Source organism: Eublepharis macularius, chromosome 7, assembly GCF_028583425.1.
Source record: "Eublepharis macularius isolate TG4126 chromosome 7, MPM_Emac_v1.0, whole genome shotgun sequence".
Taxonomy (NCBI): domain Eukaryota; kingdom Metazoa; phylum Chordata; class Lepidosauria; order Squamata; family Eublepharidae; genus Eublepharis; species Eublepharis macularius.
In genome coordinates this window covers 35698427-35718609 of record NC_072796.1, presented here as the reverse complement: position 1 = coordinate 35718609, position 20183 = coordinate 35698427, and the positions used below count along the sequence as shown (strand labels likewise).

Genomic DNA, 20183 nt, shown 5'->3' with positions numbered 1-20183 from the left:
GTGTTCTGTTCAATTCTATATCTCCTTGATGCATTCACATTCTATTTCTACTTCTAGAACGGTTGATATCTGTGAGCCCCGTTCTATCTGTTTCTCTGTTTCTCCCTCTCACTGTCTATTTGCAACTTTCTATCTCTCTCTGTCTCTTCCTATGTGATTCCACCACTATTTATCTGAATCTATCTCTTTCTACGTATATCTGCCCTTTATTATTTCTTTCCATCTCTAGCTGACTTTTTTTCTCTTTCTATAACTATATTGTTTTCTATATTCCTTTCTCTATCATCATCAATATGTAGGCTTGTGTGTCCATCTTTTTCTAATGCTTTTGTTTTTGTTTTTCAATACATCTTTCTATCTGTCTCTCTGTCTTGTTCTGTCTGACATGAGGAGGGGGAGGGGGAAGATCCCCCAGCAGCCACGGGTCCTCACCCGAGGGTCCCACTGAGGAGTAATACGGTGGCAGCCAACAGTACCCACCTTCCTGCCTTGACGGAAAGGATGGGAGTTGCAGGACACATTTCCACCCAGCTGAAAAGGGTCCAGTCAGTTCCATTGACAGGGGAGCCGCCACGTTGTCAACCAACTGTATCCCTATACAATACAATTGGCTGCGCGATTGCAACCAAGCTGTGTAACCAAGGAGGGAGCAGTAACAGGATAGTCCCTCGTGAAGCAGGGGTTGACCTGATCCACAGTCCTGCCTTTGCGGAAAGTAGGGGATGGGCAGGACAGGAGGCATTGCTTGGATGGGTCAGAGTGGATCCTGAGAGGGGGAGACAGAAACATGACAGCAGCAGCAGCAGCTGACATTGGCCACCTTCCTGCCTTTGCAGGACAGACATGAGTTGAGGGACCCATTCCCCCCTGCTCAGAGGGCTCAGCGTTTGCGATGGATGGGGGCACTGTGTGGCTAAACTATATGTGAAACAGTTCCTGAGCTGCTGCGCAAGTGCCCAAAGGAGGCTGCCTCCAGCATCATGCACCTTCCTGCTTTGCCAGAAAGGATGGGAGGGAGAGGACCTGTCATGTGGGGGGTAAGTGGGAAGATCCCCCTGCAACTGCCAGTCCAAAGAGAAGCGTGCTGGGGCTTGATCCCCCAGCCACCGTGGGTCCTCACCCAAGGGTCCAACTGAGGAACAGTGCGGCAGCAGCCGCCTCCTGAGCCATCGGCCTCAAGGTTCTAAGCGGCGCTGTCCCAGACACCGAGGGGACAACCTCCGCGAGTGCGGCCTGCCGGAGCGCTCTGCTCCCACCAGCATCACCCTCAGGGCAAAGTGAACCTCCCACTGACCCCCACTCAGAAGAGCTGGTGGCCCCCTTTCTCCCCCCAAAGGATGTTTCACTGGGTGAGGAGGGAGACAGGCTTGGATGGTGCTTCTTCAGGTGCCGAGTCAGGGCCGTCGAAGACAGGTGCTTTGGGTTTTTGCCCCTGCGCACCAGCACATCACAGGCATGGCACCGCACCACATGGGGGTCATCAGGAAGGGCTCGAAAGTGCCTCCATATGGAGGCGTTGAAATGTCAACCGCTAACTGTCCCAGGGGAAGGAGGACGAACAGTTACAGGCTGCGCTATTGGGCTGGACACGGATGATGGGGTGAGGGGTGGACTGCAGGTGGGGACACCACCGAGAGTTTGGGATGGGGACGGGAGGGATCTTTCATAACACATATAGCAACACTAGAGGAAGACTCATTGTGCCACCAAACTAGAATTAAGGAGGACAGGAAAGGAGATGACTCTGTGTGCCCTCTGCCGCAGTGCCAACTGAGCTTGGCCGCAGTGCCTGGAAGCAGCCCTGGAACCAGAGGCTGAGGCTATATCTCTAGCCCAGCACACAAAGATGCCTGACCACCAGATCAGGCACTGGAAATAATACTGTGAGCCCTCAGCACAGGCACCCATTGAGCTTGGCCCCAAAGCCAGGCAGCAGCCCTAGCACCAGAGGGAGGGAGGGACTAGAGCCCTAGCCCACCACTCCCACATACCTGACCAAATCAGGCACTAATAATACTGTGTGAGCCCTCAGCTGAGGTGCCCACTGAGCTTGGCCCCAGGGCCTGGCAGCAGTACTGGAACCCGAGGCTGGGGCACACCAAGATGCCTAGATGGAACAGGCACAGAGACTAAGAATAATAATAGTAATAATAAGAATCAGAATTAAAATGAAAATGATTGTGATAATAATAAAAATAATTTGGTGATCCCTCAGCCCAGGTGCCCACCGAGGTTGGCCCCAGGGCCTGGCAGCAGCCCTGGCACCAGAGGGAGGGAGGGACTAGAGCCCTAGCCCACCACTCCCACAGATCTGAACAGTTCAGGCACTAATCTACATACACAGGAACACAGTATTAAACAAACAAAGAATGTAACACTGCTTGTGCCACTGCAACGTCATGTGTGACATCTACGTCCATTGTGTGTTGCTTAGCAAAGGTGCCCAAAGAGGCCCAGATTGCAGCCCTACAGATGTGAGCTACTGGTACACCCCTCAAAAAAGCTGTAGTAGAGTGGGCTCTAATTCTCAATAGGAACTCCACACCTGCTTGCTGGTATGCTCACTGGATTGCAAACACAATCCATCTTGATATTATTTGGGCTGAGGCCTTTTCCCTCTTGTTAGGACCCACAAAGCAAACAAAGAGGTGTGTGTCTGAGTGAAACTCCTTTATCCTGTCAAAATAAAAGGATATCACCCTTTTCAGGTCTAGGAAATATCACACTGTCTGCTCCAGACTGAGGAGCAGGATACAATACAGGGAGTATAATGTCCCAAGACTCATGAAACGGTGACACTACCTTAAGTAGGAATTGTAAGCTAGCTTCCAAGAGAGTAACTCCAATGGACTTGTTGCTAAGGGTTCAAAGGGTTTCAACATAAATTGTGAGAGCACCAATGATAATGACCACTTGGTGACAGGAGATGTGGTAGGTGGATGAAGGTTAAACATCCCCTTCAGAAATTTTTTAGATGTTGGGTGAGAAAACGCTGTACACCCCTCAACCTGAATATGGCAGGCCGAAATGGCTACCACATATACCTTTAAAGAAGTTGTGGTAAGGCTTTTTACCTTCAGGGAACACAAATAATCCAAGATGTTATATAGGGAACACTTAAAGGGAGACATGCCCCTGTTGTTGGCTAATGTACAAAGCGTGTCCACTTTGATGTATAGGACTTTCTCGTAGAAGGTCTTCTAGCATTCAGGAGCACACTCTGTACCTCTTGAGAACAGTCTAGCGATTGGGACGTATACACCAGGCTGTGAGATGTAACTTCTCTGGGTCACGGTGAAACAACTCCCTCCCAGTCAAGATGTCTGGGGCTACAGGTAATGTGACTGTTATGACCGCTTCTTTCTCTTGGGTAGATTTTTCCTTTAATCTTTCCCTTACACCCTCTGGGTAGATTGCTGCCACCAGGAATATTATATTCCAAGATATTTTATTTAAATTTTCCCTTTAGTAACATGCCCAAGCGTCAGGCTCCTTCATGGGTCTATGTGGCCCTGAGGATAGGAATGGGATATAGCAATAACAGATACTCCGGGATAGAACAAAAACAAAGTAAACTTTTATTTTTCCAAGAAGCGTATCGGTTTCATAAGAGCAGTAAACTCATTCACACAGATCTCTTCTAAGGCTTCACAGTTTGCCTGCTTTTCCCTGACTGAATATACTCAGATCAGGTTTCCACATAGGTTATATTTCTCTCAGTAATACTTAAACATGCTCAGGAAGCACACAGCTAGCCTCTCTTTCCCTGACTGAATGTTCTTTCACAAACATACTCAGTTCAGGTTTCTACATAGGTTATTTTTCTCTCAGTAATATTTAAACATGCTCAGGCAGCACACAGCTAGCCTCTCTTTCCCTGACTGAATGTTCTTTCTCCACTCTCAGTCTAAAACTGCATTCACTCTGCCTACACTCTCAGTCATCAACCGATCATATCACTCACTCATCCCTCTCTTTCACCCCCACTCCTCACCTATATTACACCAAGCATTTAAAGACACATGCACACATTTACTTAAAATCATTACAGTGATGTATGTCCATTTGGACAGCTCTAGTAACTTTGGCAACCATATTTGTCTTGGCCAAAATGGAGTTACTAGTATGGAGTCTATGCTGTCCTGTTCAATCTTGCACAGCACCTTTGCAATTAGGGGAATTGGCGGGAAGAGGTAGAATAGTCAACCTGTTCATGTATACTGAAATGTATCCCCCAGGGAGTGGGAGTCGCTCCCTGCTAGAGAACAAAACAGGGGTGTTTTTTTGTTGGATGCATTTGCAAAAAAATCTACCTCTGGAAACCCCCACTGCATAAACACAGGCTTGAGATAGCGGTTGTTAAGAGACCACTTGTGATTGGTATTCAGTTGTCTACTCAGTACATTCGCTTTGGCATTGTCTGTACCCACAATGTGAATGGCATGTAAGGAAACTCTGTGGGCAATAGACTAATTCCAGATAGCCATGGCTTCTGCACAGAGGGTCACCGATGAAGTCCTGCCCTGCTTGTTCAAATAGTATGTTGTCGTGGTGTTTAGCTTCCATCAACCACCAACTTAGAGATTTTATAAGTTACCTTGGTATTGAAAACTTATGACTAGGAGAGTGTACCCATTCATTAAACCGCCTGACAAACCAATTTTGTAGTGGTTGCATATTCAGTCAAGCAAAAGGCACCACTGCTGTCGTGGCCGCCATATGACCTAATAATTTTTGAATCCTCCACACTGGTTGAAACCATTTCCTAACAAACATGGATACTAAGGATTGAATAACCTTTACCCTCTCAGGTGGAAAAGTAGCCCTACCCTCTGTGGCATTTAAAATGGCATCAATGTAGGCCACCATTCTACATGGTTCCAGTTTAGATGTGGCAAAGTTGATTACCAGGCACAGGCTGAGACGTGTCCACCAGAAGTGAGACATCATGCACTAATTTTTCCCTGGACAGGGCTGTAACCAGCCAGTCGTCTAAATATCGAAAAACAGAACAGCCTTGAGCCCTAAGATGTGCCACCACTGGAGCCATACATTTGGTAAATATCCTAGGGGCAGTAGATAACCCAAAGGATAAAGTCATGTACTGAAACACTCTATCATGATACTTGAAACAGAGATACTACCTGTGGTCTCTTCTGATTCCCACATGGAAGTAAGCGTCCTTCAAATCTAACACTGCAAACCAAACATCCTTGTCCAACAAGGACAGTATGGCAGAAAGGATTATCATTTTAAATTTGGACACGTTAAGAAACCAATTAAGGGCCCTGAGATCCAAAATGGGCCACAGACCCCCATCTTTTTTTGGGAACAAGGAAGAACCTTGAGAAAAACCCTTGGATGCTCTCAGCATTCTGGATCTCCTGAATAGCCCCTTTCTCCAGAAGTGACTTAATTTCAGCCTCAAGTTCTTGTAACGTGTTGTTTACAGCAAAAGAAGGAAAAATGCAATCAGGAATTGCCAAAACTCCAACCCACAGCCATACTTAACAATGGCTAAGACCCAAGAGTCAGTTGTTATAAACTCCCACTGAGCATAATAGGCTGACAGTCTCTCAGTTAAACATGGGTTCAGACTGGGTGTGGCTGAAACCCGTCAGAATTGCTTTGACGGTCCTTGATTGTCCTTTCTTTGTGAAGGTTGCTGTGAAGATTTTTGTTTATACTGTCCCCTCCTTCTGGGTTGTTGGGAAGACTGATAAGGGCGGTAGAATCAGCCCTGTGTTTGCTGGTAAAGTCTATATGACCTATCAGACCATTGGTAGGGATACTGGTGTCTAGGAAAGTACCTAGGCTTGTACACACATTGTTCCTGCACAACGCTCAAAGATTTAGCCGTCTGGTGGTTCTTTTTCTTTTGGCACAGCATGCCACAAATAGTGTTGGTCCCTCAAAAGGCATTTCTTTAACTCTGGTTCTGGTCTTAGGCAGTAAGGCAGTGGATCTGAATCAGGAATAATGCCTGATCAATATGGCACCTGCCATACCCTTTGCCGCAGTCTCCACAGCATGCCGTCCAGTATTCATTTGCTGTTTGGATACTCTTACAGCCTCAGTTTGAAGCAGATTGAACAGCGCCTGTTTATCCTCTGGTAGGCCTATTCAGACAATTTTCCCCATAAATACAACTGGTAACCACCCATGATGACTTGGTGGTTACCAATGCGCAAGTTCAGCGCTGAAATGGAGTACTGTCATCTCCCGTAGGCATCAATTTACTTGCTCTCCTTATCTGCTGGTACAGAATGAGAGCATTGCCTCTGTTTTTGGAACTCCTCAATAAGGAGGAAGGCACTGGGTGCTTGAAGAGAGAGGGCCATGTGTCATGCTTAACTTTATACATGGCCTTTACCTTCTTAGAGGTGGCTGGTAATTCCACAGGCTTCTCCCATGTTTTCAGGATCAATTCATCCAGACCTTCCACAATGGGGAATCCTACTGATGCTGGTGTATCACTGTAAAGCCTGCCTAAAAACTTGCCAGATGTCTTAGGAGCAGAAGATGGCACATCCAGGTCAAGCACTTGTGCCATCCTGGCCATTTGCTCAGGATATAGGTGTTAATCCTCATAAAGTGACCCTGAGGATGGTGCCCTATTCTCGTCTGGAGATGGTTCTGACACTTCAGATCCATCTGCGGCTTTGGTCGATAGTTAGCATCCCCCTCCTCTGAATCACTGGAGTATTGAAGTTGGGCAGGAGACAGAAGCGGAAGCCAAGCTTTCCTCAACAATGTAGATGGTCTTGGATCCAATGCGTCGAATCCGTGAGGACCCACAGACCAATGACAGTGATATGGAGGCAGAATACAGCAGTATAGGTGATGTTCATGCTGAATTGTCCTTCTCAGTTCCGAAGAATACCCACATTTGCTCACTCCGCTGGCTTGGAGTCAGAAATTGTACCCTTGGGGCCATACTTCAGATATGATTTGATGACTCATCCACTGGAGCCAGCTCCACGAAGGAAGCAGATTTGAATCCATGCTCGGTCGTCCAAAGACCAGAGTCGGTCCCCAGTGAGGTCAGGTCCAGCCCACAAGACTCTGCCTCCAACAGTGAATGTCCTGAAGAATGGTGTGGTGACCGAATCATGGGGGGGGGGGGGACTAAAATGACATTGTCCTCTGAACGCCGCTCCTTAGACTGACTCTGATGCTCACGATTCCATTCTCGATGCTGGCTGGATTTAGAAGAGTTTTTTATCTTCTTTGACTTTTTTGCAGGCAGTCCTGACAAAGATCTGGGTTCTGGAGAGGTTTGAGGAGCCAAAGCCTTTGATGCCATCGAATCCAATCTCAGAGTCAATCGCACAGAAGCCACGGATCTCACTCTAGAGCACTGATCTGGAGTGGCTGCGGGTTTGTTAGCTTTCTTAGAAGAAACAGCTGAGTGCCCTATGGAGCCCAATTTCTGACCTGCTGCAAAATCAGTTTTGGGGGAAATCTCTCACAATGTGGCCTTGAGCTGTTGAGCCCTCTCATTCCTGGCCTTAGGGGTAAATTGTTGAAAAAAGATATAGGAGCCACCTTTATGTCCCTCTCCAAGGCACAGGAGACAGAGATCATATTGATCCGATCTGGTCATTTTGGTGCTGCACTGGGTACATTGCTTGAAAAGCGATTTCTATGACATCTTGGAGAACTCACTGCTACCCTGCTTGACTGGCTCAGCCTGAGAATGTAGTCTCAAATTGCCAAGGTTGCCAGAAGTGGAATCGCAAAGACAAATGAAGTCCAATAAAGCAGTCCAGAAGTCCAAGTCAGATTACTGAAAATTCCATCAGAAAAACCATCAAGAAGCAGAAATACAAACACTCTAAAGCAAAGTTCCTCTCTTCGCAGTGGCTAAGAGAGAACTGAGGGAGAGTGGGTTGCTCCTCCTAGGTCATGTGTCCATTTTAGGCAGGGAAAAATGGTTAATCTATGTGACCGGGGAGAAGTGACCCCTAACAGAGCTAAAAAGAAGCTAATAAGTTTGCAGTCTCAATGTGGGAATGCACAGAAAAAGGAAGATGAACCTAATATTACCATATCCATTTATATCGATACTAAAAAGGAATCTACAGTAATTAATATTTTGCTTCCATTCTTTCTTACTTGTACTCCCTCCCTAAGCTTGTTTAAAGGAGAAGGGATCAGCTAGTTTTCAGGAGGTCTCTACAGTAACACACATCTGTGCTTTTCATATCCCCGGGTTGGCAGCTTTTATGGTATTAAGGGGAGTGAGTGGAGACAGAGCCAGTGCTTTTCTCCACTGGCTGAAAGCATGAGTCTTGCTATGCAGATTGCTCAGCCAGCAATAGTCCTTTACACTGCTCTTGTCTGCTATGTGATCAATCAGAAATATATATTGTATGTAAAAAAGTTTACAGTGCAAAACAATGACTACATATAATGTGCGTGACACAAGTGGGGAAAAATGGAAAGGGAAGAGACACTTAGGTATCACTTTGATAACTTATCAGAATTATATAAGGATCTGGTAGAATGGCCTTTGCAGGAGATATTTCAGGGAACGGAGGCGAGGAGCCACATGACAGCTAGCCTAAGTCAAGCCAGTGGAGGAGCATTGTTATTTCATCTGTCCCTCTGAAGCAGCCAGGTGAAATGGTTGTTGATAGGCAGTACTGTGAGAGGAGGAGTCAACTGGTGGTCGGTGCAAGGTAGACCTATGGAAATGGCCTCACTGTATCAGGTCTCCTCCTTTTTGATGAAATGCTGGAAGCCGTTCTGAAAAATATGGACCCAGACAGACCTCTTGAGATGGCCTCACAAGTCTCAGCCTCCCTCTAATGCAGCCTGGTGGAACAGATGCTGATGAAAATAGTTTGGGAAGGGAGTGACCAAATGGCAATTAGTCCCAGGTAGCTCTCATGGAAGCAGCCTTAACTTCTCACGTTAACCCACAGATTCATCTCTGATTCATGGCAGCTTTTAATCACTTGATATAAAACTTGTTATTAAAAGCAGTGAGACTGCAACACAACAAAAGCAAAAGTTTAAAAAGCTGCAAAACCAAAAGAAAAATACAATAAAACAATTTAAACCAAAATCAGATTTATAAAGAAGCTCTTAAAAACCAAAATCAGATTTATAAAGAAGCTCTTAAAATCCAAAAACAGTGAATGCGAAGCCAGGAAAAGCCTATTAAAACATAGATAAAAGCACAGCGATCTGATAAAATCACTTGGAAAACTTCACAGAGGAAGGGAAATCTAAAAGACCAAGGAGAAAAAAAAATCTTCACCTGGCACTTAAAAGCTTGTAAATTCAGCACCAGGCAAGTTTCTATATCAAGGGAGTCCCAGAGCCTGGCACCACTACAGAAAAGGCTCTTTCTCTGGTGCTAGTCTTCAAAAGCAAGGCCACACATCACAGGGCCTCTGACGATCTTGATTGGTGGGCAGGGTCAGGCAGCAGGAAGCGTTCCCTCAGGTATCCTGAATCTAACTTGAGGGGAGATAGACATGCATTCCTGTTCATACACAGGTCAGAGAAAAATTGAAAATATTTAAATACTTTTCTAACCTCTCCTGGGACTCTCATGGTTGAAGAGAATACCATTCACAGCGAAGAGATTGTAGGCCTCCCTGAAGTTCACTACAATCCAATAAGCATATAGTTTGGCTGCCCCTGAAACAATAAGTTAATTTATTGAAACATACTTGGTCTTTGCATATCACAGTTTTCTATTAACCATTACAACAAAGAAAGATGAATGAAACAGCAGCAGTTCTCACCATCAAGTATTTAGGGACTTCTCTCATTTATTTCCTCCTGCAGACTTGCTCAAGTTCATACTCAGGATTGCACTTGTTAAAAAGCAAATACACACGCAGCTGGAACATGTGAAATATACTACTGGAGCAGGGCTGCCATCTTCCCACTGGGGGCAAAGGATTCGCCCAGTTCCTGTTTCCTGCTGTTTCCCAAATCCCGCTGCCCCTTTTGCGGCCAGTAGGGAAAAAAATAATGTAAAAAGAAATAATCAGTAACAGCATGACATCGCTTCTGGGGAAAACCTGGGTTGCTCTGGAAATCACTGGTAACACTATGGTTTTACTGTAGAGTTTTTAGAGATTCCTAGAGAAGTATGATGATGGTACTTCCAAGTTTTCCCTGGAAGTGATGTCATGTTATTGCTGATGGCATCCCCCATGTCCCTGCCCCCGCCTGGACTCCTAGCCACCCTCTATACTGGGGTGCCTTTCCATTACCTTCTAGCCACCCTCTATACTGGGGTGCCTTTCCATTACCTTCCCCCAATTACTTGGGAAGAACAAAAGAAAAAGAATGGGAAGAAAATCTGTGATCTTATAAATCTCAGTCTGGTTTGAAACTTTAGCACAACAATATTTTTCACAAACCACTTAGTGCAGGCTCATAACAGAAGGCAACTCTTGGGAAATTACTTCAACTATCTTTAGTCATACAGTAAGAAAAGGAGGAGCAAGCCACTATGATAATAAAAATTCACAATTGGGATCTGAACAAGCAATCTATTGAACAGAAATGGTGATTTAGATGCTTCAGGCAAAGATAAGAGTTTCTCTTCTTCTAGGTAAGAAATACAGTAGCTTTGATTTCAATAGAACTGTATAAATAGTCTAAACAACAACGAGGTAGTGGACAATTAGCTAAAAACTACCTTTAATCTACAATTTAAGAAATATTAAAATAGATGTAAAATTTATTACTAGAAAAAATGTGGGCAGCAGTATGCAGAATAGATGAAAGGATCGTGCATTTTAAGCTTTGTCCAAATGGTTTCAGTTCTTACAATCCAAAGGTATAAATTGCAGCTGCAGCACATAAGTAAAGGTTCAGAATTGGATGAAACATCAAAACCCATGAAGCTGCACTCTCCTTTGCTTTCCTTGGGGTATTACCGAGCTTGTTTCAACACTATCCACTTTATGCTTTGTTGAAGCAATGCATATTTATAAAATAAGAGTATAAAATATTAGTAGGGGAAAACATGCATACAATGTCATATACTTACCATATGGTGATCTGGGATAAAAAGGGGTCGTCTCCTTTTGTGGTATTTCTTGCACTTTCCCAAAAAGTTCACTAGTTGAGGCTTGGTAGAACTTCACAGAGTTTATAAGACCACAGGTCTTGATAGCATCTAGGAGTCGTAAAGTGCCAATTCCATCTACATCAGCAGTATATTCTGCTAAATCAAAAGATATCTGTAAAGAACAGAAACAAAAAGAGACAAAAATTAAGATTTCCAACGTGCACCTTTATAGCACTGATCGGCTGTACATAATATATTTCATTCTTGTTATACAAAAGACTTCTAATGTCATAGATAATAGTCATCTTGAGAAAAACAAAACTTTTGTCTACTGATATATTTGTGTGCATGCAAATTCCTTCAGAGAAAGGTTATGCCCCTACGAAGCCATTTTGCAAGAGTTTCTGTTCTCATTAGCTGCTCTTTTTTCCACATAAGCTTCCAGTTCAGCAAAGGAGTGAAGGGAAAGCTTCCCAGGCATGTCTCCTTGTTCAGTTTCACAGGCCAAACGGGTACAGCCCAAGAATACAATGCCTGCCAATCTCCAGGGAAAAACCTGTAGAAACACGTGTAGTCATTCCATATTTTTAAATGGTAGAATGTTATTGATTAGGGGCAGGACTTTAATCAGTAAATGTATTTCAGAGAGAGGTATTTAGGCGCGTACAGAGTCCATGATAAAACTTCTGCTTTATCTGATAAATCATCACTGTTTTATAAAGGTACTTTACGTGGAAAAACAGAGTCATTATCAGTATATCTCACTTACACAGCATTTTGACCTGACATGAATCTAAAAATAGTATTAAACACACTAACAAAATGATTCTGAACAATGACTAAAGAGAGTCAGCATTTTTAGTGTAATGTAACTCCTTTAATATACTGTCAGTTTTATATATATCTGTCATTCCAACTTACCTACACCTTTTTTATATTTTCCCCAGGCAGAACTCTTTAACACCTGCATGGCTGCTGGAAAGTCAGCAAATGAAGCTTTTGCCGTCATTACTTTTCAATGACAGAAAACCTTTACTTACTGAATTTCTGCATATCCCACAGCTGGTAAAGGCAAAAGAGTCCTGCCAGAAAAAAAGGAAGCCTGAATCAGACTTCCTGAGAAAAGTTTTTTATTAAAACAGCACATACTGCAATAGCTGTAGGGGAAAATGTCCAGATGTGAAGGCATTGTCTGCTCTGCTCCTTGCCCAGAAACCAGTGGTGTCCAATCACTCTTCTCCTTGGATCACAATTCAATTGCAAATTGTGAACAAAACTTTCTATCTTTGAAAAAATGTTTGCTTTTCAAATGCGTAGAACTGGATCACAAATGCTTTGCTTGTGCAGCTTCTCTCATTGCATCCCTACTTCCTCAACATTATCATCTTGGTGCTTTAAAAAAATAAAATAAAAGCAGGTACTTTAATTTTGCCCTCTGTGTATCTTGGAAAGGGACAAACTGTGTAGCTTGCTTACTTTATCAGGCTGACTCAATATTCAGATGTAGATTACAAACACTTTGCATATGTGTATACTAGCACAGCTTCATCATGGCTTCTCCTTAGCCCAACCATTTGCCCAGTACAACTGAAAGAAAAAAATCTTACAAAAGAGATGCTTCTCTTAGTTTTCTTAATCCTCCTGGAGGTTGAGAAAGCTGCATGGTTTCTCTCTCGCTCACTCTCGTTAGCATGCCAGCCTTGCCCATTTTGTATTTTCATCCAGTAAGCTCCAACATGGTAAGTACTACCAAATGAGCAAGTATAAAAGTAGCACATACACTTTAACATGTTTAATTTTACATTATGCAACAATTGCCCATTTTGCCCCTGGGAGTATGCAATCCCCGCAAATCAGTAAACTGTGAGTGTGCATCAACAGTGACTAAGAAACAGCTACAGCTATGCAGATGTAAAATTATTCAAAATACAATTTGCATTTTGCAAGTCAATTATTGAGGCAATCATTCATATGAGGTGCTTGATTCAAAAGCACTGCAAACAACTGTATGGAGAATGTAGATTCATCACTACCAGAAACCACATAGGACCTGGGATATACATCCAAGTTTTCACAGTAAGGGCTATAGTGGAGTGGAACAGCACATATTTGTATGTAAGAGGTCCCAAGGTATCATCCATCTTACTCACTCTTTAGTATCAAGTTGAAGAATCTCAATAAGAAAATGAACTTAGGCCAAGAAAGAACCTGAGAACTTAGAAGTTTCAAGACTGACAGCCTATTTTGTCTAAATCAATGTGAGCATTTCCCTGTTAGGGCTTGCAAACACTGCATAACTCCCATTCCTTTCCCATGGCTTTTCTTTCCTTTATCTCTTTGTATAACAATAGGTTAAATATAAATTCCCCCAAACAGAAAAAGTTTGCAGAAGCACATCTTTCCTACCTACCCCTTCCCACCTTCCATGCCTCCCCCAAAGCCATAGGGAACATCGATAAGGCAGAAATATATTATTTTATATGCAAGCAAAAACCATTTGTTTTTTAAGACAAAATATCATTTGAAAGCACATGGTGTAAAAGCAACAGCTATATTGCTTTAATAATTTAATAAAATAAAATAATTTAATAAAAGGACTTAATTATCTTAATAATTTCTGTACCCTCTCCTCTCCCAGAATTCAGCTGCTAGTGGCTTAACCATCCTACCTCTCAATGACATCACAGCAGTCAACCCAAGAGCAATCAAAGGGGACCACTGCATGCTGGTCCAGGCACATAACAGCAATGCTGCAGCCATCCAACCTGTGCTTGTCAATTTTTAATGACATCAGAAGAGATCAGTCAGATTACAACCATGACATGCACGCGGTAATTTGAATTGGACAATTTGGATGTTAGTCAAAAGCTCTGGCAGGATTATAGCATCTTTTCAAGAAACCAATGTCACGTTGAAGGAACTATAATTGTTCATGCAGCTATCCTAGTTCTAGGACACTGGGCAATAAAGAAACGATACCCATCCGCTTGTACAGTTCATCTCTCAACAACAAAAGATATTTCATAAAATAATACTATAGTTTATAAAATATTGATGGAGATCAGCAAGCAAGGAGAAAGAGCAAGAGGAATATTCTAGGATGTGAGATTTCAGGGTTTGTCACAACCTCTATCAATACTTGTAGCACAATCTGAGTTCGTTGGAAACTACTTTCTAGTAACCATGTTTAGGATTACAGTGTCAGTTTTCTTACCTTCCCACTCATTTGTATCCGATTTGATGTAACTGAGAATCTGTCAAAGTTATAAGGGACAAAGAATTTCTCTTTTATAGTAAATTGCGTGAAGGCTAAACTATTAACAAAAGAGAGTCTTAATTTTTTAAACATTCAAAGAAGTTTATCTATTTACTTGATCCATCTCTCTCACACACAAACACAAATCTGCACTGCGGCCAGGAAAGGATTTACTGTTTGAAATGCTGCTGATTCAATGATTAGTGACACTATAATGCTCTGAAAGTTTTCTTATACAGTCCAATCCAGCTGCGCTAAAAGCTTTAAACATTATTTTTTAAAAGCCCAAAGGGGGAGTCTTGCAGAGTCACCAGAGAACTTTAGCAAGGGAGTTGTAAAAGGATATTCAATTCATTTTGCTTTATAGGCGCCATGGGAATCAATGACTAGGAATAAAATGTGGGAGGAGGAAAAACGGCTTTCAAAATTCCCTTTTAACATTTTATTAATTTTATAGATGTGACTAAATGAATCCAAGTAGAAATGTAGTCTATATTTAAACTAATTTATAAATTTCATAAATTGTATAAGAAATATGCACCACAGCCGTTCTGTATATTCTCACCAAATGTTTAGAGTACAGTGCAATCCTGAGGCCCCTGGTTGGCGGTGGCACGCCAGCGTAACTGCAATGCCGTTATTCCACTCTCTAAGGATGTTAGTGGGAGAGCTGCACCAGTGGCCACGTCCAGCAAGGCACAGCCAGGAGAGAATGCTCCCTAAGTTGCCCTGGCTGGCTGAATCCACCAATCACAGAGCAGCTGGAGTTGACAGCACATATGAGTGGCAGCGAACAGCGTATCCAGTCCATAGGTCAGGCCGCGTTTCCCGTCATCAGCTGACAATGCTACTCCCCCACCCTACAGAGAGTGGGTGCACAAGGCAGAAAGACTCCAGCGATTGGGCTCACCATGCCCTAATGGAGGTGCCTGCCCCAAGAGGAGCCCTGCTCCATGGGGGGGGGGGAGTCACACCAAAGGTGCAGAAAGGACACATGCCCACCTGCTCACCCAACCCCCATTTCTGACAAGGGCCAGGCTGGCAGCTGAAGCACTGCTCACTTGCAAACTCTGCCACCAATCCGAGAAGCATGCTCCCCTTCCGTGAAAAGTAAGACCAGGAAGGCAACGGGATCTCACAATCTCAAGCACTCAGGATCAGCTGCCCGAGTCTCAGAGAGGCAGCTCCATAAAGTCGAGCAGGGGCGAGTTTTGAAACTAATGATGGGAATGCTCATTGGAAAGCATGGGAGAGGCTGGAAGACAAATTGGATGTGATGGATGCCATGAATGCCCTTTGACTTGCAGCAGCTCCAGTGAAACATATCACCACATCGAAAAGATGTGAAGAGAATGTAGGGTGGACCTTGAGAGTCAGACTCCAATTCCAGGACGACAATCCCCCTGCAGGTCCAGATAAATTGATCCAGGAGCTGTCATCTCATCTCCAGCACAAGATTCTTGAAGTCTATCCCTGCCTCTGCAAACAGCAAAAGGGAGAGTGGTCTGGCCTCATGGGGGAGGGGCCCCAGAGATCCCAAGATGTCACTCCACATCCCCAAAAGTATCAACCTTGCTCCCTGCATGCAGTTGTCCTCTGCCTAGCTTATGAGACACCAGCAGTGCTCTCGGACAATGAGAACCCTCCATGGTACCCCCCCCCGACATACACAGGCAACATATTAAGTCTCATCCCACTGCCTGCAGTGAGATTGAAGGGGGAAGAAGGGAGGAAAGCTGGATGGGGCTGGAACCTTCAACGTACCACTAGACGCCTGCTCCTTTTGGCAACAGAGCCACACAAAAACACAGAGGTACCTGGAGCCTCTTCAGGGTCAACCCATCCATCCCAGCCCAGAGCCAGAGACCATTTATGAGGATGAATGAAAGGGCAGTCTTATAGGGAAGTGAGGGAGGGCTGCTGTCATACACTGGCAAGTAAACAGACAGGGAGGGAGTCGTTTTTTGACACAAACTTTATTGAACTGCCAAAAAAGAAGAGGCTGTCTGGCTACGTGTTGCCAACTTCCCACATCCAGGAAGGGAGCTGCACCTGTTTGCATGGCAGTCAGGGCCAGGAGAGGCATTTATTGTGCTGCTTTCCCAGGAGTCGGGTTGAGTCATGGGGCTGGCCAAGGAACGGCTCCATTGACACGGCACAGATTACAGCCAGAGAGGATCATTGGAAGATGGAACAGCCATGCTCCCTGGCCTCCCTGACACATTGCTACCTGCCTGAAAGGGAAACAGACATATGTGTTGAGAGGGACCAGGCCTTGTGCAGGCCACAGTAAGGTCTACCACATTTGAAGAGGGCATCCATGTCCAGGGGTGGCAGCGGCAGCTGTATCATCACAGGTGTTGCCAGCAACCAGATGAAGGATGCTCTTTTGGCAGGCCAGAGCTCCTCATCCACATCTGGGGGGATGCTAAAAGAGGGAGCCTGGCTGAGGGAGTCTGAATGGAGCCCTAGCATGGGCTGCTAGAACCTCCCCATACACACACACACACACACACACACACACACACAAAATAGCTGTATCAAGCACAGCTCACTGGACAACTGACTCCTTGGCAGGCACAAGCTGTGTCAGCTCATGAGCAGGGGCTGCCCCACAGCAGGCCTCAACTGCATAAGCCAGCATTGGGGAGGTAATCGGTGAGAGGGGGAGGGGAGGCTGGTGTGAATGAGTGAGATGGGGCAGCCAGCTCCCCAGCCCCTTATCTGTCGGTGCGACCTCTCCCCTCCCCGAGCTGGGACTCAAGAGTCGGGTAACTTGCAAGGGAACTTGGGTGGAAATAATGACATTAATAATAGCATTCAATTTATATATCGCCCTTCAGGACAACTTAACACCCACTCAGAGCGGTTTACAAAGTATGTTATTATTATCCCCACAACAATCACCCTGTGAGGTGGGTGGGGCTGAGGGAGCTCCACAGAGCTGTGACTGACCCACGTTCACCCAGCTGGCTACACGTGGAGGGGTGGGGAATCAAATCTGGTTCTCCAGATAAGAGTCCCGCAATCTTAACCACTACACCAAACTGCCTCTTCAGTTAGTCAGAATGTCCTGACTAACAACTAACTGGTAGTTGTTTGTCAGACATTCTGGACTTACCTCTCCAAGTTTTGCAGTTCACCCAATGCACTCCCCAAGCACTCCCCAAGTTATGCAGTTCACCCAATGCACTCTTGCCATGTCACTGCAAACACCCTCTCGAACCTTGTGCTCTAAGTCCCCACAGCAGCAGGCTTTCAGGCAGAGCCTCCAGCCGCCTCCCTACTTACATGGGGTCATGGGTGCCCTGGCCAAAGGTTATGTAGGCTGCCAATGGAGCTGATTAGCCACGGGGGACGGGGCTTAGTTGGTGGCACAAGCTGATTTGTTCCTGCAGTAGTGAGCATCCTATGCTCTGCTGGGCTGCTTGGGCAGGGCCAGGTACAGGAGGATTGAGTTTTTCAGTAGAATGGGTACCTATGGACTACGCCATCATTTTTCACGGTGTAACTTTCTGCTGCTTTTTGCCCAGGCTTGAAAGAGCTTAGGGAACCAACTAACTTGTGCACCATCCACCCCCAGCCCAGTACAGGGACATGCTGCAGTTACACCTGTGCCAAGTTGCCACAGCTAGCCACTGGTGGTGGTCTGCGGTAGAGTAGCACCACAACGTTGCACTGATGTAGGGAGGGTTACGTCTGCATAAGCTCAGAATACCCTGGTGTAACTCTTAGTTGGTTCCTTCAGTGGTTTTGGCTTGATCCCTGTCAGGATTGTGCGGGTGGACATTCTTAAATTAATTTTTAAAGGACATTTTTTAAACACCACATTGTCCAGATACTGATATTCTTTTTATGTGAAAAAGCAAGTTGTGAATCCAAATTGCAACGCCTTATAATATTACCCATTTAAATCAAAGTCATGGAAGTAAATTATTAGTCACCCAGCCATTCTCTGTAAGCACAAGTATTGTATGTTAACACTGGTGGAAGATCCTTAACAGGGAAGCTGTCTTCATTGGTAGGCTCCCAAAAACATTTCTTCAAGAAATCAAAATTGCAAGTGCGTACAGGGCCATTTTCAAATCAAATCTGTCAGCCTTTCTATTATACCATCTAAAAATTCTGTTCTTCATAATTTGATATGGAATATAAAACTTGGCATGAAGAACGTATCTGGCAAGCAGGAAATAGTCACATTTCAGGGGAGGGGCATCTAATGAATAATAGCTGGGCAATTTTTTGCACACACAAAGCATATCCCCCCCCCCCCCTTTTCTGGTTTAAATTCAAGAACATTTTAGGGGTCCTGTACTCATGTACCCACCCTTTGCCTGTACTCATGTACCCAATCCTTTGCCAAAACAGTGCTGCTCACGCAGTTGCCAATTCTTCCTCATCCACATTCTGCTTCCAGAATACAGATTATTTATGCTGAATAAATTATCATTGCTTTAGTTTTCATTGATTAAAGTAGATTGATTATAACTTTAAAACAACAGGTGATTTTCACCAAACATACACTCTATAAGAATGTGCTTGAATTTTTGATGCAATCTAAACCACCAAAACGAGAAATTGTGTTCTGGGTATGCAAAGGGGAAAAAAGGTCTCAATACTGATATCAAACCAAGTATTTTAAACTGCTATAACCGACCAATCTTTTGTCAAATTTTTCTGATATTTGGCTGAATAATACATCTTACTAGGTATATTCTTCATGCCAAATATCATATTCCTTAGACACACCTTATTTATTCTATGAAGAACAGAATTTTCAGACTATACAACAGAAAAAGGCTAAACATACTATGAAAATGGTCTTATATGATTCCTCTGCAGCTCTGATAATGTTGCTAGGCATGGCCTGGCGACCAGTGGGAGACAGGAAGGGGCGGGGACATGGAGAGCCACCATTGGCAACATTATGACTTCACTTCTGAGGAAAACACGGAAGTGATGTCAGTCCTCTCTAGGAAATGCCAGAAACTGGGGTTTTCCTTGGAAGTGATGTCACACCATTGAGCTGATGGCAATTTTTAAAATTTCCCTTCTGCATTTACACATGTGCTCATCTTCCTCTCTCAACACAGCACTACTCATGCAGTTACACAGAGTGGTGGCAGGAAACAAAGATGGGGCGGAGGATCCCCTGCACTCACTGGTAGCTTGGTAGCCATAAACTCTAATATCTTATGAGATTGTTTTGGGAAGAGTGGGAAGCCTACTCAATGAAGACAACTTACTTCCCAAATATTATTCATTAACAAGCATTTTCGCATGAAGGCAATGTTTTTTTGTTTTTTTAAAATTTTTATTGGTGAGTATACTTTTCAAATTCAATACATACATTCCCTCAATATCTAATTAACCCTATCCCCCACCCTTTTCCTCCCCCCTCTCTATCGACTTCCAACAGCTTTCCAACCCTTAACCCCTCTTATTACTTAATAAATCCCTTACTCTAAGCACATTCTAATTTTTTTTCCAAGTATTCTATCATATATATCAAATATCCTATCAATATAGTATACTTCTATCAATTATGCTATCAAGTATTCTATCAGTATAATATACATCTATCAGTTATACTATCAATATAGTATAGATCTTATACCCCTCAATATAGCAGACCAGTATAATATAGTATAATATATAACAGAAGTCTTAATTTAAACATATTCTATTTCTTTTAAACATATATTCTATCAAATATACTATCGTCATTATAATATGTATTAAAACCCCTACCGTGTGCCCTGCCACCGATGTGGCACAGCATTCCAATGTGGCACAGCATACGACACCGTACTATATATTCATTATATAATATACAATCTGATCCACTAATCCACTAACATTATAGTATATATAGTATGCCCC

At 43.9% G+C, this 20183-nt stretch overlaps 1 protein-coding gene across 1 annotated transcript in view; it reads right to left on the bottom strand.

The window, feature by feature from the left end:
* The window catches only part of GMDS (GDP-mannose 4,6-dehydratase), a 440144-nt gene that overhangs the window by 314785 nt on the left and 105176 nt on the right, over positions 1-20183 (bottom strand). Inside the window, exons 5-6 of the mRNA XM_054984295.1 lie at positions 11024-11216; positions 9550-9654 (exon numbers count right to left, since the gene is read on the bottom strand). Coding sequence (XP_054840270.1) covers positions 9550-9654; positions 11024-11216 — 298 coding nt within the window. The remainder of the gene's footprint in view (positions 1-9549; positions 9655-11023; positions 11217-20183) is intronic.